Source organism: Tetrao urogallus, assembly GCF_951394365.1.
Source record: "Tetrao urogallus genome assembly, chromosome: 26".
Classification (NCBI taxonomy): Eukaryota; Metazoa; Chordata; class Aves; order Galliformes; family Phasianidae; genus Tetrao; species Tetrao urogallus.
This window is the reverse complement of record NC_136839.1, coordinates 3,932,182-3,948,212: the sequence shown is the minus strand read 5'-3', so window position 1 is coordinate 3,948,212 and position 16,031 is coordinate 3,932,182. Positions and strand designations below refer to the sequence as shown.

The 16,031-nt window shown below is 54.6% G+C and overlaps 1 protein-coding gene across 1 annotated transcript in view; it reads left to right on the top strand.

Annotated features, from left to right (window-relative positions):
* Positions 1-3,850: 3,850 nt before the first annotated feature.
* MYO1D (myosin ID) overlaps positions 3,851-16,031 on the top strand; it is a gene marked incomplete at both ends in the record, with an annotated part of 70,645 nt that continues 58,464 nt past the window's right edge. Inside the window, one exon of the mRNA XM_079547273.1 lies at positions 3,851-3,945. Within this exon, the coding sequence (XP_079403399.1) occupies positions 3,851-3,945 (95 nt within the window). The remainder of the gene's footprint in view (positions 3,946-16,031) is intronic.

Here is a 16,031-nt window from a genome sequence, read left to right as displayed (position 1 = left end):
CCAGAGCAAGGCAATGGAACACAACACATCTCTACCCCAATGCAACACAACGAAATGAAATGCAAAGGAATCCAAAGCAATGGAACACAACCCCAACCCAATGCAAACACAACAAAACCCTGGCCAGTGCAAAGAGATGCAGTGAAATCAATGGAATCCAAAGCAAAGCAGTGGAACACAACACAACCGTACCCCAGTGGAGCACAGTGAAATTAAATGCACGCTTCTCAGAGTTGTTCACGTGGCTGCTGCAGCCTGGCCCTTCAGCCTGGGATCCTGACCTGCTGCCATGGGAATTTCCCCATCTCCATTCAGCACAAATGAGCCAGATGTCTGCGTATGATTCCAACACAGGGCACCTTCTCAGACTGGAAACATGCAGGCACTTCTTTTGTCTTATTTCTTGTGCGTGATGAGAAAAGCTACCAGGAGACAGAAAAGCAAAGGTGGTCAACCACAGCGCAGTGGAGACATCCGCTCTGCAGTGCTTCCATTGCCTTTTCCTCTGGGCATCCTCCCCTGCTGTCTCCTCTCTGCTCAACTCCACCTCTGTGTTCCCCCCTGCATCTCCACTGATCTCGTGCATTCAGTCTTACTTTGATTAATTTGATCCAGTCAATCCTTTATTCCCCAGTGAAAACCAGAAGTTAAAATAAACCTCACAAATCCGAGCCAATAATTCAGGTGACAATAATTAGGGAAAACCCTCATCAGGGAGAAAACAGCTGGCAGAGGGGCGCGACACAGAGGAAACTTTTTTCCTAAAGCCAAGTGGGAGCGCTGGGCTCAGATTTTGCTCGTGAAATTAATTATGATGAATTAAAAGTGTCAAAGATGAGCCGCTGCAGCCCGGGTCTCATTGCTGGCCGTGAAGAATGAAGGGCTGCACCAAGGAGGCTGGGGAAATCTCCACCTGGCACAGCAGCCCAGCCGTGCCCCCAGCGAGCCGGGCTGGGTTTGCTGTGCGCAGCCCCTGGTGCTGCTGTGCCCAGAGAGCCTCCGGATCCGTAGCATGGAGCTCTTTCCCAGCAATCCCTCCTCATTTCCAGTCCTGCAGCCCTTTCCAGGCTGAGGAGCCGCCTCTGAACTCCAAAACCAATGACATCACGCTGAAGCCGTCAAGCATGTGATTTCCCAGCCCTGAAATGAAAGCCGTCTCTCCAGGGGAGGCACAGACGCTGTGCAGCTGTGTGAGAGCAGCTCCCTCTGCCCCAAGCAGCACTGCAGGGTCACAGAGCCAAGAGAGGAATCCTACCAGGAGCTCCCATCCCGGCTTTGGGACGGCCTCGCTTCCCCACCCCATGGCTACAATGGGACACGCAGAGCACAGCTGGGTTCCTTCCTGGAACCCCCACACTTCTTCTTCCTGACTGCTCTGCTTGGCGCCTTGGAAGCTGCCTCCATCAGAATGCTGGTGGGATGCCAGGGGTCCTGGAAGCTCTGGGTGAGGTGCAGCACAAGGCACCACGCAGCCCATGGCACAGAGCAGCCCAAGGCACCATGCAGCCCTTGACAACGTGCAGCCCATGGCACAGTGCAGCAGCTCACCATGCTGATGGTGCTCACGGATGCGTTGTTGGAAGCGCCCCGGCATGGCTGTGTGTCTGCTGTGGGATCTCTCATCCTGCAAACACTGCTCTGTTTTATTTCTTCCACATCTCACACCACTGGGTTCCTCATTCATTTGATGAGAGCTGGGCACAGCCCCGCACAGAGGTTGGGGGTGGACTGCATCCCCATGCTGTTTTTGGCCAAAAATGAGCAGAAAACCCATGGCGGAATCACAGAACCTCAGACCCATGGAATCATCCAGGCCTTCAGGGTCACCGAGTCCAGCAGTCAGCCCGAGCTCTCGGGTCCCAGCACTACACCACATCCCTCAGTGCCATATCCATACAGTGGGGATGAAGCACCCCTCACCATGCAGAAATCCCCCCTGACACCCAACTTAATGCCCCTGATGGGCACCCAGCTGCCCATCAGCACCCCAGGTCCTTTCCCACCAGGCGCCTCTCCATCCTCTCCTCCCAAAGCCAAAAGTGGCTTCGTTGGGAACCAAGAGCAGGATGCAGTGCTCACCCTCACTGTATGCCATGCAGTTGGGCTTGGCCCATCGGTGCAGCCTATGCAGATCCCTCTGCCACACGTGGCTGTGCCCAGGAGCTGTGCTGTGCAATTCAGACAGCTCACACTTCTCGCAGTGCTTCAGCCCAACCTCTGGAGCCATCTGTGTGACACAGGACCGCCCCCAGTTTACTTCTGCTTAACAAAACAATGTCTGAGCCTATCTCAGAGCCCTTAACAAGTGGCTCCAGCAATTAATTACCTACTTCCCTGAACACGTCCCTCTTGCTCTTCCCTCTTCATCGGTGATCTGGATGAATGCTCTCTGGGTGTTGGGGGGTGTCCATGGTGCAGCTGCCTCTCAGGTGCCTGGAGACCCACTGTGAGCTGAGACACACACCTGGGAGCTGCATCACCCTGCAGCTGTGCTGGCATCCAGCTGTGCAATGCTGATGTCCAGATGTGTTGCACTCACGCCCAGCTGTGCTATGCTGACACCCAGCTGTGCTGCAGCTGCCCTGCCGGCTCTTGCAATGCTCAGGTGAGCACTCACCCTCAGGTGAGTTTGCAGTGCCCCAGCACATCCCTCCCCAGGGGGAATATCTGAGGAAGATGGGGAAGAAGAAACGGAGCACCATTACAGCTCATTAAGAGCAAAGGTCACGTGTTTCAGAGGAGACCAGGCGGCTGATTAATTACAATCAGAGAATCATTAGGGTTGGAAAAGACCAAGACCCCAAAGTCCAACCCCAGTGCATCCCCACTGAGCACAACCCTCTGCTTTAACACCTTTTCCCACTCTCCCATCCTCAGCCATGCTGCAGAACAACGCATTCCCATTGCTTGTCGTCCTACAGCCTCTTGTTGCCGGATTTTGGACAGCCTGTCTGACAGCCCACAGCCCGACCTGCAGAGCCACAGCTGTGTTTTGCAGCTGTTTGGTTTCAGGTCGTGTTTTTGGAAAAGACAACACAACCTGCACTGCTCTGCCCTCAGCACTGCCCCTAACGGAGGGACCTTTGCACTCCTGGCTGCTGTGCCAATATTAGGCCGGGTTGGTGTATGTGTGCAAGGAGCGGGAGCTTCGTTTGCACTTTGTTAATTAAGCACCTGCAGCAACACGGCATAAAAACGCACCCAGAGTTGCTCCCCTGGAAGGGTGAAACCAATCGGGCGGAAGTGCAGCAAAGTGCCAAAACGGGCAGAATTTGGGGGTGTTCTCTCGAGGTGCTGCCACTGGGCTGCGGGGTCGGGGGATGGAGTTAATTAATCACGGTGCTTTGTGCCTGCACGCCCAAACCCACCGCCTCTTCCCCAAAATGCTGCTGAGGTCGCTCTGAGTTCCCCAGTTAACACTGATTCTCTAATTGCCCTTGGGTGACCTAGCTTCCCAGGAGCAGCTCTCTGCTCTACCGCTGTTGACATCCGTAACAATTCCGGACTTTTTGGGTCTTTCTGATTAAGCGGAGCGCAGTGGGCGGGGTCCTCCCGGCTGCCGCCGTGCCGCGCTCTGCCGGCAGGGGGGGCCATACCCGCTTGCCGCCAGTAGGGGCCGCTCTCGCCTCGCAGCCAACACTCCTCTATGGCCGGCAGGGGCCGCTCTCGCCTCACATCTACCACTCACTGGTGTGGAGGGGGGGGCCCACCTGAGGTGAGGCGGGGCCGCGCCCCGTCCTCCTCCCCCCCCGCCCTTCGGGGTGCGGCGGCGGCTCGGAGCCCGGCGTCCGCTCACATACACACACATACACACACATACAGCCGTATACACCCGTATACACCCGGAACCATGGCGGAGCAGGAGAGCTTGGAGTTCGGCAAGGCCGACTTCGTGCTGCTGGACGCCGTCACCATGCCCGAGTTTATGGGGAACCTCCGGCTGCGGTGAGCGGGGGGGTCTGAGGGACGGCAAGGGGTGTGAGTGGGGTGTGAGTGGGGGGCTCTGAGGGGGGTGTGAGTGGGGTCTGTGAGTGGAGTTTGTGGGCTCTGAGTGGGCTCTGTGGAATGGTAAGGGATGTGAGTGGGGGCTGTGGGACTCTGAGGGGCTTTGAGTGGGGTCTGGGGGCTGTAGGGCTCCCAGTGGGGTCTGAGGGGATCTGAGTGCGGTCTGATGGGCTGTAATGGCTCTGAGTGGGGTATGAAAGCTCCCAGTGGGGTCTGTGGGATCTGACTGCATTCTGAGTGGAGTTTGTGGGGCTCTGAATGGAGTCTGTGGGACGGTAAGGGGTGTGAGTGGGTCTGTGGGACTCTGAGGGGCTTTGAGTGGGGTCTGAGTGGGGTCTCGGGCTGTAATGGCTCTGAGTTGGGGCTCTGAGTGTGAGGCTCTGAGGTGCAGCGATGGGGTCTGTGGGTCTCTGTTGGGATGCTGAGGGTTTTGAGTGGAGTCTGTGGGACGGTAAGGGGTGTGAGTGGGATCTGAGGGCTTTGAGTGGAGTGTGTGGGACTGTAAGGGGCGTTGAGTGGAGTCTGGGGGTTCTGAGAGTGGGGTCAGTGGGACTGTAGTGGCTCTGAGGGGTTTTGAGTGGGGTCAGAGTGGTCTGAGGGGATCTGAGTGGGGTCTGAGTGGAGTTTGTGGGACTCTTAGGGCTCTGAGTGGAGTCTGAGAAGAGTCTCTGGGATTCTAAGGACTCGGAGAGGCTCTGAATGGGATCTGAGGGGGCTCTGAGTGGGCTTCAAGTGGGGTCTGAGGGACTCTGAGGTGCAAGATTGGGTCTGTGGGACTCTGAGGGGCTTTGAGTGGGGTCTGTGGGGCTGTAAGGAGTGTGAGTGGGATCTGAGGGCTCAGTAGTGTGAGTAGGATCTGAGTGGAGTCAGTATTCTGAGTGGGTCTGGGGGTTCTGTGTGGGCTCTGATGGACTTTTTACATGCTCTGATAGTGATGGGACTGGGGGAAATTCAGGTTAGGTTTTAGGAGGAAATTCTTCACTCAGAAGGTGGTGAGGCTCTGGTACGGGGAAGTTGTGGTGCCCCATCCCTGGAGGTGCCCACAGCCATGGGTGGGACCCAGGGCAGTGTGAGTGGGGGGCAGCCAGCCTGTGGTGTGGGGTGGGACTGGGGGTCGTGAGGTCCCTTCCAACCCAACCATGCTGTGATTCCGTGGTTCTGTGGTCCTCAAGATCCCTTCCAGCCCAGCTCTACTCAGCCCAACCCAAGATTCCATGGTTCTACGACCTCTGAGGTCCCTCCCAACCCAACCCTGCCGTGATTCCCTAATTCTATGATCCTTCCAACCCAACAACTCCACAGTTCTGTGATCCCTAAGGTCCCTGCCATCCCAGCCATACCACGATTCCCTACTTCTGTGATCTTTGAGATCCCTCCAACCCATCTCTGCTGTGATTCCATGGTTCTGTGATACTTAAAGTCTCTTCCAACCAGAGCTGTTCCACAGCATGCCTTCCAAACTCTGAACTAGAACCCGAAATGTCTCTCCTTGCTGTGTTTATATTCCCAAACCTTGTTTTTTGCTGTTGTTTACTGATGATTTTTGGTTTTAAAAATGAGATGTTTAAGCAGAAATTGCCCTTTTCTGTGATGATAACTGTGACGCAGGTTGCTGTTCTTAGCAGGAAACTTGTAGGTAACAGGCTGTTCTTGGGGTTTATATTCTTTGGTTAATGTGTAATAGGGATCTCGATGAAACAGAAGGATCATCATCAGATAAATAAAGGATCAGCAGGCTTCCATTTGGGACTGGAAGGAACGCGCCCAGCAGCGCCGTCTGCTGTAGTTTTGTCCAAAAGAGCATAAGAACAAACTTCCTATTTGGGATCCTTACGTGTGTTGTGCAGAATTCAGTGCTGGTGGTGCTGCTCTGCGAGGATCCTGGCTCGGTGTCCCTGGGGTGCAGAAGCAAAGCCTGCCCTTGGCCCACTGACCCGTGCTCTGCTTTACGAGCGTTCCCAGCACCGCCGAGTTCCTATGGCCTTACAGCCTTGGAGGTGGTGATTAACAGCAGTTTTAAATCCCGTTCCAGCCAAATTACAGCCCAGGCTGTGACCGGGGTGGGGGTGTTGTCGGTCCTGTCACGATAGGACGGGGAATTGCTGCCTCCCTGTGCTCCCTTTTTGGAGCTGGGTGCTCTGTGCAGCGCCCAGCAGTGCTGTGCCGCAGCCATTTTGGCACGGGGTCAGCGGCTGACCCAGATTGGGCCGTGCTGGATGTTGTTCCCAAGCGAGCCCAGATGTGGGAGGAGCTGCAGTCACAGCAGACCTGGGGCACGCAGGGATATTTCCCAAGGGATGTGTGCAGGAGAGATGGGCAAACGGGGCTGCGTGGGGCTGCATGGGGCTGCGGGCACAGTGTGGATTTGCTGCCCCGTCCCCCCTGCTGTGCCTGGTGCTCAGTGATGGTGCACAAACATCACAACCATCCGCCTGGAGGTTCTGTGAGACGTTCCTGGTTTTAGTGCTTATTCACAGCCCTACAGCTCCTCGAGTTTGGGGCTCTCATGCAGCCCTTGGGTGTTACACAATTAATTGTAAATAAAAGTCATCCGGCCCTTGAATTCCTTTGTCCTGAGTGCGTGGCTGTGATTATTAGTCATCAGAATAATGCAAAGAACTTACGATAGGCAGCCGCATCTGAGCAGTTTGCATCCGAGTGGCTGGTGGCTGGGCTTTGCTCTTGGTGGGCTGGCTGTGCTGGGTTGGGTGGCTCAGCTCCTCTCGGGATCCAGGGTTGATGGGAAGACCCCCAAAGAAGGGAATCCCTTCCCGCATTCCCCACCGGGTGCCCCTGTAGGACGTCCCGTCATCACACCATCGTGTGCGGGTCGATGGAGGAGCGCTGGGATTTCACTTTCTGCTCTTCTATGGTCTTGATCTTACTTTAAAGTGAACGGGCACTTTCTGTGCGATGCTGACTTCGTGCTGTGGGTCTCTTATCTTTTGTTAGCTGGGCTGGGCCGGCTTGGCTTTGCACCGGGCAGTGCAGGAAGTGTCTTTTAGTGGGAATATTACATGAATGCCTGGTTTCGCTGTGCTCGCAGTGATAAATATTTGTGCTTAATGAACAACTCTTCGTGCCTTTAAGCCGCTTTAATTTCCTCCTCGATGAGATCCGAATATCTGAACTGCTGGCGCGGTGTGGGATGGAGGATCAGCTCTCAGGGCGTTGTGTCAGAATTTGGAATGATTGGAATGAAGATTCCCCCCTCGTCCATCAAAACTCCCCGTGCAGGCTTGGCCAGGCTCCAGCTCATCTTCGTCACGGCGGTGCAGCTCAGTGAGCCCCAATGGCAGAGCTGTGCCAGCAGCAAGGGAATGCTGCCCGGGCAGCGCCTGGAGGCGGCACGTGGGGTCATCAGCGCCGATCGCCTTCTGAACGGCACCTGCTGAGGGTCAGCCTGGACATCGGCCCCGTTCTTCTGGCCGACCTGATCTGCTCTCCCAGCGGTGCCCTTGAGGAGCCCTTAGCTCCTGTCCACAGATGCGCTGCCCTGTGCATGCCTTCAAGCTGCCTGAGCATTTCCCCTCCTGTCCCAAGGACCGAATTCCCTTCCTGCAGCAGATCCTGCTGCTTGGCTGTTGCATCACTGTTTGTCCCTCGGTGCCTGGGCTGTGATTGCATCTCGGAGGGCTTTCGAAAGGGAGCACGTGGGGCTGGGGCTGACCTTTCTGACTGGCTGGCCTTCCAGCTCCAATGGTTCCGTGCCCATATAAATGCCAGCAGACGCTGCCTGCTGCCCTGCTGATGGCTGCACAATTGTCCCGCTAGGAGGGTCCGCACGCCGTAACAGCTGCTGGTCGTGCTGATCTGCCCCAGTGGTTTCCTGCTTCCGGATGGGATCGGTGCCCACAGGAGCTGGGTGCTCTGAGGGTTGGCTGCAGCCTTCCAGTGCTGCCTGAGCTGGGGCTGCTGCTGAGGTGCTCAGAACGGCTCAGAAATGCTGCCTGCATGCTGCAAAGCACGCACCTTTCTATGCATCCCAGCACGCAGACAGAAGCTGTGCCGCTCCTCCCTTTGCTCACAGGGACAGAAATACCTCCGTTTTCTTTGCTCGGGATGTAAACAGCTCCTTGGAACAGGAGCTGTGAGGCTTTGTTGAAAAGTGCTTAGCAATGACAAAAAAATGTTATTTCCGAACGGATTTCTGTAGCTCTGAAGGGTTGGTTGTTTTTTTGTTTTTTTTTTTTTCTTTTCTTTTTGCAAATGAAAGTCCAAATTTACCACAAAAATGTCCCTGTAACCTCTTATAATTCAAAACATATTACTTGCTTTTCAAAAGCACAGGCAAATTACCAGGGAGGCTTTCTAAAATAAGAGCGAGGGGCAGATGTGTGACTGTGGGCAGCGAGGAGCTTCCTTTGCTGGTCTGTTCTGTGCCCCGCTGCTCTGCGGGTTTTGCACCCAGCAGCGCTGAGTGGTGAGGACACAAAAGGAGGATCTTCGTTTCTCCTTTTCACATTAAATGCAGTTTAAATGTCTCCAGCAGAGCGGGATTCTCCTTTTGGTTCTCCCTGCTCTCCGGGCAGCGCTGGCTGCCAGGGATGCAGACATTCCTCCAGCAGACATCCCCCATCCCTGGCAGCTCATTCCCATCTCGTTATCTGAGCCGAAGCCCCCGTGTGAGTTCAGATGGAAGGTGGATGTGTGCGAGCCCCTGGAGGGCGGCAGCAGCCAGGTGTGATAGCAGCAGGTCGGAGCTAATTGCAGAGGCTTCGCTGAAGTTTTTGCAGTCGCTCAATAGGAAGCGTGTTTCCCATTAAGGGCTGACATTTTTGGAGACTCGTGGCACGGGGACAGGCTGCTCAGTGCCCAACCCGAGATGTGCTTTTACCCAGAACTTCTCAGCTGCTTCTTTCCAAAGGGGAGAACCCAACGGGGGCTCAGAGCTGGGAGCAGAGCCGTGTGGGGCCTCCGCGGGGAGCAGGGAGCACGGAAACCAAGGAGGCTTTGGTGGTGGATGGTGTCTGCACAGCACGGCGTGGGTCACCTCCCTGTGTGCAGGGTGGCCGTGGTGCCAGCACAGAGTCGCCGTGTTAGCGGATGTTGTGGGGAGATCCAGCAGTCCAAAGTGTGGATCTCAGTGCTCTCCTGAATCCTGTGGTCGTTGTTGAGTTATGGGAGCTGCTGAGTTGGGCCGTGGCCGCGTGGGTCGCTGGGATCGTCTCATTCGACATCATAACCCTTTTGGTTGTAATTCATTGTCCTCTCTCTGGGAATGATTAACATCAGTTACGTGCTGCAAATTTGGTGAACTTTGAGGGCGATTTTTAGGGCTTTGACTAAATTAAAGGAAAGAAAATGCTAGGGGTACATTAACGTCTACCATTAAACCAACGTAAATTGCAGGACGGAGCAAATCAGCAGGCTCTTATGGCCAGGAGGTGCTGGGATGGGGGCAGGCCTGGGAGAGCCCAGGCACTTTGGGATCAGCATTATGGTCTGCTTTCATCCTGACCCTGCTTTGGAATCCCTTCCATCCCAGCCTGCCTGTTAACATGTCAGAAACCTCCACTAGCAGCTCCCACCCTGTTTGCACATCCTCTGTGCAGCACCAAAGCACATGTTGTACATCTCCACGCCAAAGACTTGGCTCACTGTTAAGTCCCACAAGCAATGCGGGAAAGCTGGTTGGCAAAACGAAACAGCCATCACCAGCAGCCCCGACTCAGCCTTACCCGACCCTCCTCAACCCCACCCCACCTTCCATACGTGGCTGTATTGCCTTGGCTCAGCCCGGAGCGTTCAAGCTACTCGAGCAGCCTGTTTATTTAGTGAGACATCCGATACGGAAGCCGACAGCACAAACAGCCACGCCGCCCATGATTGCTGTGCAGGAGGGCAGCACAGCGGTGCCCGCTGGTGGGGCGCTGCTGGGAGCTCGGGCGCTTTGGATTCTGTTGGTTTTATTCAGCTGTGGAGCACCGCTGTGTTCTGGGCACATCCAGCCCTCCGCATCTCCTCTTCTCCTCCCTCACGCTTTGCCTTCAGGGTGTGCTGCGCTCACTTGCAGACTTTTCTCCATAGCGATGAAAGCTGAAAACCTCTCTTAATAAGAGTGAAGATGGCTGCGCCCCGGGAGGATGTGTTTTAAGCAAAACAATGGTTATGCTCAGAGCTGCACGGTGAATCACGAGCGGCCGCGCTGAGTGCTGCTCTGCGATCTGCCCCTGGCCATCCGCCGCCGCACCAGCTCTGTGCTGCCTGTGCTGTTGTCCCTTGGGTTCCCCGGGCAGAGCCTGGATGGCCGTAACATCGCCTTTGTGCGGGATGGGCAGCAGCTGCCTGTCCCCTCGGATTGCTTTCTGCTGGGCCCTGTGGAAACTTAATTAGAGGATGTGTTTGCAGTTGGGGTGTGAGACCGAGCCCGTTGTTCCAAACTCACTGCCAAATATGCCGGCAGGCATTTCTGGGGGAGTCTGGGGGTCACTGCTGGTCACGTGGAGGGGGCAGTTCTGCTTCTATACTTGGGCTCTTCTCCGAGGGGACACGAATTGCCCGGCTCCCAGCTCAGCAGAGGTGCAGGCAATGCCTCTGTAGCACAGACTCCCCTCCCTCCCCCCCTCTTTCTTCCCCTCTTATTTTTTTTCTCCTCAAGAAAGTCGAGGCTGCCTGGAACAACGTGTGGAGCTGATGGGTGGTTCCTGGTGGGTTTTCCTTGCGATGCCCTCTCAGCCCCGTTAGCTGCACTTCCATTAGGGACTCCTGACACCAACTGATAGTTGTGGGAGAGAGCTTAGATAGAATCGGAATTTGAAGTGCTTGCGCACTGGAAGGAAATCGCCTTCGTGCTCAGCTGCTGGTCAGGGCAGCGGCTCAGTGGGAGCAGGAGGACATCGCTGCACCAGGTGGGTTCCATGCATGCTGCTGACACAGGATTTCTCAAGCAATGTGGAGGAGCTGCGCTGCAGTGCAGTGTGCTCTGGGAGCAGCTGGCTGCTGCTGGGCCCTTCCCTGTGCGCTCAGGCTGTGGGGACAGAGCTGGACAGGAGCTGGGTGCTGTCAGAGCAGCAGAGTGCATCTCCCTGCCTGCCTCCCTCCCTGCCTTCCTCCCTCTCTGCTCAAAGCTCTCCTGCCTGCAGGTACTGCAGCTCACTCAGGGCTGTTTGTTGCCCTGGTTTCCTGCAGAGCTCCCTGGTGCCCACGCTGTGCTGTGCTGGATGGAGCTGTGAGGAGCAGTGCCTGTGGCTGCAGCCCCTCCTGGCAGCGAGTTGTGCTGTCAGACTTTTGTCTTTGAAGCAGACTTTTGTTTGGGTGCCTCGCTGGGCAGTCTGTCAATGGCTGAAATAATACCTTGATCCCACAGCGTGCGGGGCTGCCAGGAGTCCTGCCGGTTCCACGGCCGCCACTGATGAGCTGCCTTTGCTCACACTGCAGCTCGTTTTGCTCCCCTTGGCCCTTCCTGCTGCAGAGCTGTGTGTGCAGGCCAGGCTGGTTACCCATTCACGGCTGCTCACGCTGCTCCTTTCGGCCCAGCTCTGTCTGTCTCCTCCAGCAGAGCTCCCCGTGCGCTCGCTGGGGTTCAGTGCTGGGTAGAGCAGCAGTGCGGGGCGCCTGCACGCCTTGGGGCTGGGGAGCAGTGCCCAGCTGGATGGCTGCGCTGCTGCTGGCGGCTGAAGGCAGCGTGTTCTGCACTTGGTGATGATGGGGAGAGGAGCTCAGGGTTTGTGGGGCTGTGATAGAAATGCTGTTGTGAATGGGCAGCGGCTTGTGAAGGGCTGCGGTCTGCTGATGTGGGTTACGGGGTGGACAGTGATGTAATAAGAAGCATTCTTCAATCTGCTCAGTCCTTTCAGCCCGAAGAGGAGGAATTGGTCTCTTGTGAGTTTTTTGATTATTTCTTTGGGTTGTTATAAGGGTTGCAGGGATTTGTCAAATAGCAGCGTGCCTTGTGTGCTCCTGGGTTATCTGGGAAGAAAATGCTTCAAGTTGTGGTAGCATTAAGCAACTGTCAGCCAACAAGCTGTGATTTGGGGATGGGTTCCACTGCTCGGGCAGCATGGTGGTGATTTGGGAATGGTTGCCACTGCTTGGACCGTGTGGAGGTGATTTAGGCATAGGTTCCACTGCGTGGCTCATGGAATGGTGATTTGGGATTGGGTTCTGCTGCTTGTGCAACACGGTGATTTGGGAATTGGGTTTCACTGCTTGACCAACATGCTGGTAGGATCCAGCAGCATTCCAAAACACTTCCTGATACTTTTATTCTGTTACACTCTGCTTGTATCTGGGGAGCAGGTGTGAACACGTCACACGTGCCCTGCTCAGCCTGTATGCTGTAATGACATGTTTACCAAGCAGTCAGGGCAATGGGGAAACAGAGCGGGGCAGCAGGAGCTGGTGTTTAAGTCATGAGTTGGGCACTTCTGTGCAGCTTTTGAATGTGCTGTGTGTCAGTTTGTGTATTAACAGCTGAGTGCACTGTGACTGTGTTAGACTGCCTCGCAGATGATCTGTGAAGAGCTGATAGAGCCGCGCTGGTGAGCCTTTGCAGCAGGAGGTGAGCAGGAAGATGTGCAGGAGGCTCAAGGGCGCACCAGGGAGGTACAGTCAAGACTCAGGAGATGAAGGCAAGGAAATCTCAGTAGGGCAGAAGGACTGAAAACAGATGGACCTGCTTATCCTGAGAGTCCCCCCACCAGAGTGATGGGACGCTCTGTGCTCTCCTCTCCCTCCAGGCTGCCTCCTCTCCTCTCTTCTCTCCGTTCCACCCAAGGATTTCTGAGGGGTTCTGTTTGCTCAATCCACTGCGTTTTGAGGGCTGAGCTGAGCTCCTTTAGCCCAGGCAGAAATAGCGCTACACCAGCAAGCAGGTTCCAAAGATTAAACTTCTTGGCACAAGAGAGCAGCATGATGTGTAATTACCTGTTCTTTATCTGCTGTAACATGGGACTTTGAGAGAAGTGAAGATATGGCAATAACCACCGACCTTGTTTCGTGCTGGCTGCTTATCAGCACTAACGACCTGTGCTCTTTAGCACAGCTTATCTCTGTGCCTCATATCCCACTATATGGGGCTATTTCCAGAGCTGGCGATGCCAGCTGCAAGGCCAGGAGTGCTATAGATCCAAAATGTCGGATCCCTTTGTTCCCTTTCTTAAAGAGCAGTGATGCGAACAGGACATCACTAAGCTGTATTTCTTTTCCTGTAAGTCTCTCTTGAATATATTCAGGAGGAAAAAGAGTCATTTCATAAACATATCCTGCTCTCCTTTGGACACAGTCAGGCTTTGTAGTAATTCCTTGGCACTGCATGGAAGTGCTGTGAACAAAGTGCTGGAGCCCCTCTTTATCTGCAGGTCCATCAGAACCTCTTTCATTGCCTCCAAGCACTGCAGGTGTGTGCTCTTACTGAGCTGAATGGAGAGAACATTGGAAAGGTTTTGTCCATGCAGTAATGTTTCCATATGTACGTATGCAAAAGGTTTAAAGAGTTTGGCAGAGTGTGATTGCTGAAGGATTAAAAGCCCCTTGATGAGGAGGGCTTGCCTTTGTGTTTTCTGGCTGTTCTGGAAGGGCTGAGCAGCTGATGGCTCGCAGGGGAGAAAGAAGCATCACTGCATTTGGGGGAGGTTGGATTGTAGCTCTGAGCACTTAATTAAACTGATGTCTAAAACAAGATTGATCAGGACTGATAGCAAACTCAATCTGGAAACCTGTGCAGTTATGTTCAGCGACAGCAAAGACTTGAAGCTGCTGGTGGAAGCTGCAGTACGGCTTCTACAGAGCAATTCTCTTTGTCATGATAACATTCCAGTTGCCTGCCAGCATGGCTGTCTGAGCAGGAAAAAGGGGAGCAATCTGAGATGTAAGTGAATGCAAGCTCTTTGGTGATAACTGACAACAAACAAACAAAAAGAGCGGCGTATGAATCTGTTTTAATAATCAGCAGTTTGAGTCCTTTTCCGTATTGCTGATGTTTCCTTTGGAATATGGCTGTGTAACAACTCAGTGCAGCTGGCATCCGGCACTCACTGCTTTTGCTTTGAGTGATGGATGCACAAATAACAGCCCTCCTACTTCTCAGATGGCTTTTTTCATTCAAAGAATGTAAAGTGAAATACAGAACTGTGGGGAAAATCCATTTGCTTATCGGGCTTGTACCCAGGGCTGCCATATCCACAGGGATGTTTGAAACACGCCACGTATTGGTGCCTTCTCCTCCCGTGCCTTCTCCTCCCGTGCCTTCTCCTCCCCTGCCTTCTCCTCCCCTGCCTTCTCCTCCCCTGCCTTCTCCTCCCCTGCCTTCTCCTCCCCTGCCTTCTCCTCCCCTGCCTTCTCCTCCCCTGCCTTCTCCTCCCCTGCCTTCTCCTCCCCTGCCTTCTCCTCCCCTTCATGTGGGCTTGGTGGCACTGAGCCCCATGCTGTCCCACTGCTCTCCCAGCAGTGTGCAGATGACTCGGGGGGGTTCTGAGTGCTGTGTGCACAATGCTGCATTCAGGAGCATCCAGCAGCATCCCCGGGCATGGCTTTAGCAGATGCAGAATATCTCTTTGCAACAGAACAATGGAGCATCTGAGTGTCAGCAGCTCGTGGCTGGCTGCAGGTCCTTGTGAAATGCTCCGATTGAAGCTTGGCACCTCAGCCTGTGGAACAAGTGGGAGCTGAGGTGGCCCCACAGCCTTTGCTTCGCTGCCGTTTTGTGATGCGTTGCAGGACTTTACAGCTCCGTTTGCAGCCTTGGAAGGAAGCGTGGTGGTTAGAAGTGCCTTTGCATGGACACTGCTCCCACAAACCTGCATTGCAGAGCTCACACGCTGCTGAAGCAGGGCAGAATTTGGTGCCTATCATTTGCACGATGCCCCTCACTGCTCCTTGCTGCCTCCACTGAGGTGTTCTGCCCAGATCCTGCTCCCCCGACACAGCGCTTCCAGTTTCAAGTCTATGGTTGCCAGGCTGAGTCCATTCCCTTCCTCCTCTTTTTTTTTTTGCACAAACACTGGGATGTTTGATGCTCCCTGGCAGGATGGTGCTCACCTACCAGTGTAGGCAGAGGGGCTGCATCAGCCTGCCCTGCTGCACAGTGCTCTGAAGGCTCTCATGCAGTTCAGTTGGTTCTCTTGAAGGACGCTGCACAGCTGTGGCTGATGTCACCTGGGATGGGAGCAGATGGAAGAACCTACCAGACGTTTGTGCTTCCTCTTTTTCACCTTGTCCCCCTCCCCTTTTTCCTTTAATATGCTTTAAGTGTTGAGCTGCTGTTTGACAGCTGTTAGAGGCTATGGACCATGCAGTTGCATTGCTGTCCCTCTGCCTCGTTCCTGGTTAGATACAGAATCCTGGGATAATTCGGCCTCGGGGTCGTTCAGGGCTCAGAGCAGAGCCATGTAATTATTGCATTGGGATTTCATGTGGTCTAAATCAAACTTTTCACATGGAAAAGTGTGTTTTGGTGCTCTCTGCAGAGAAACCAGCAGCGAGCTCCTCTGCCTGCGCTCAGCAGCAGCTTCCCCAGGTGTGGATGGGAGAAGGAATCCCAGGCGTTGTGTTCTGCCCGAAAGCTTGTCAAAAGCCCTTTCTCATGTTGTCTGCTTCAGGTCTGCTTGTGCCTTCTGCTCTGCTTCTAGCTGTAAGAGGAGAGCGCAGCGCTTCCCTGCTGCAGGAGAGGCAGCTCATCCCGCTGACGCACGCAGCAGCCAGGGCTCAGTGACTCCTGTGTTTAGTGGTTTGGCAGTTTCTCAGTGCAAGGTCAGTATTTTGACTTCATACTTCAGGAGAGGGATTTCAGTATTCCGTTTCGGCGACATTCCTTGGCCCCAGCCCTCGTTCAGCATTCATTGCAGCCAGGTCAGCACCCACCTTCCCTTTCCCCTGACCCAACCCTGGGACTCGCAGAGCTGTGATCTGCGGGTCAGCTGTGCTGGGGCTGAGTGCTCAGCTTACAGCTGTCTTCCTGAGCGTGGCTTTGCTGGGACGACGTGGCACCGCAGCTCCTGGTGCACTGTTTTATTTCAAACAATGGTGATGTCACGACGAAGGGTTCTTGAAGTGAAGAGTGCAGATGAATGGAGTATTCCTCAGCC